The sequence below is a fragment of the Myotis davidii genome, unplaced genomic scaffold (genome assembly GCF_000327345.1).
Source record: "Myotis davidii unplaced genomic scaffold, ASM32734v1 scaffold148, whole genome shotgun sequence".
NCBI lineage: Eukaryota > Metazoa > Chordata > Mammalia > Chiroptera > Vespertilionidae > Myotis > Myotis davidii.
The window spans coordinates 4,301,113-4,302,333 of NW_006299479.1; the positions used below are offsets into that span (position 1 = coordinate 4,301,113).

The window sequence follows — 1,221 nt, forward strand, 5'->3', positions numbered from 1 at the left end:
GAGGGGGAGGGGCGGTTACTAAATTCGCAGGAAAGCGACCTAGTCCCGGGAATAAAGCCCCAGGGGCTCGGTGCAGCCTCCCCGCAGCCCCCTCCTCCCCAGCAGCACCCGGCCCAGGGGAGGATGTTTGCAAAGGTGAGTATTCAGTGTCCCGCGCTACTCCCGGGCGTCCTCCCGCCAGCCTTTCCCCACCCAGCTCCTGGGACTGGGCACTGGACCCGGTGGCCTGCGAGCCCCCCCCTTCACGCCGCCCAAAGGGGGAGAGGGTCCCAGCGTCCCCCCGCAGGCCTGACCTCCTGCCCAGCGGCCTCGGGCTTCTTGGCTCAGGTGGCCACAACCCACCCACTGACCCGCTCCTCCTCCTGGTTTCCAAAAGGCACCTCATTAACATAACAAAAGATCTTTATCACTCATTATTTAGGAAATTCCAAGGGCTCACTGCGGCTGTCCCGTGGCCTCGGCACCTGGCGGTCACTGCGGCTGTCCCGTGGCCTCGGCACCTGGCGGTCACTGCGGCTGTCCCGTGGCCTCGGCACCTGGCGGTCACTGCGGCTGTCCCGTGGCCTCGGCACCTGGCGGTCACTGCGGCTGTCCCGTGGCCTCGGCACCTGGCGGTCACTGCGGCTGTCCCGTGGCCTCGGCACCTGGCGGTCACTGCGGCTGTCCCGTGGCCTCGGCACCTGGCGGTCACTGCGGCTGTCCCGTGGCCTCGGCACCTGGCGGTCACTGCGGCTGTCCCGTGGCCTCGGCACCTGGCGGTCACTGCGGCTGTCCCGTGGCCTCGGCACCTGGCAGTCACTGCGTCCCAGAGCCAGCGCCCCTGACCATCGGGGCCAGGGAAGGCCATGGTGTTCCTGCTGCAGGTTTTGTTCCTGGGGCTGAGTACCTTCGGTAAGTTAAACCCAGAACCGGGAGGGGACTTGAGAGGGAGGTGGGGAGACTCCGACCCAGAGGGAGCTGGTTTGGGGCCTGGTGAGGAACTGGGTGGGACCAGACTCCGGCCTCTGACTCTTACCCTCCCCACGTACACACTCCAGCCTCTCCCACCCACCCAAGGCATCCCGGCCGCTACTGACCCCATCCCTGCGGGTTGAGGACAGCACCCACTGCCCGCGCCCACTTCCCGTCCAGGTGTGTGTGTGGTGGGGAGAGGGTCAGGGCATCGCCAGGGTAGACCTCTGGGGTGAGATATCGGAACCATTCCTCACCCCCACTCCCCCC

At 67.2% G+C, this 1,221-nt stretch overlaps 1 protein-coding gene across 1 annotated transcript in view; it reads left to right on the forward strand.

The window, feature by feature from the left end:
• The first annotated feature begins 444 nt into the window (after positions 1-444).
• Positions 445-1,221, forward strand: part of ESAM (endothelial cell adhesion molecule) — an 8,841-nt gene continuing 8,064 nt past the window's right edge. The window contains exon 1 of the mRNA XM_006775107.2: positions 445-891. Within this exon, the coding sequence (XP_006775170.1) occupies positions 846-891 (46 nt within the window). The 5' untranslated portion in view covers positions 445-845. The remainder of the gene's footprint in view (positions 892-1,221) is intronic.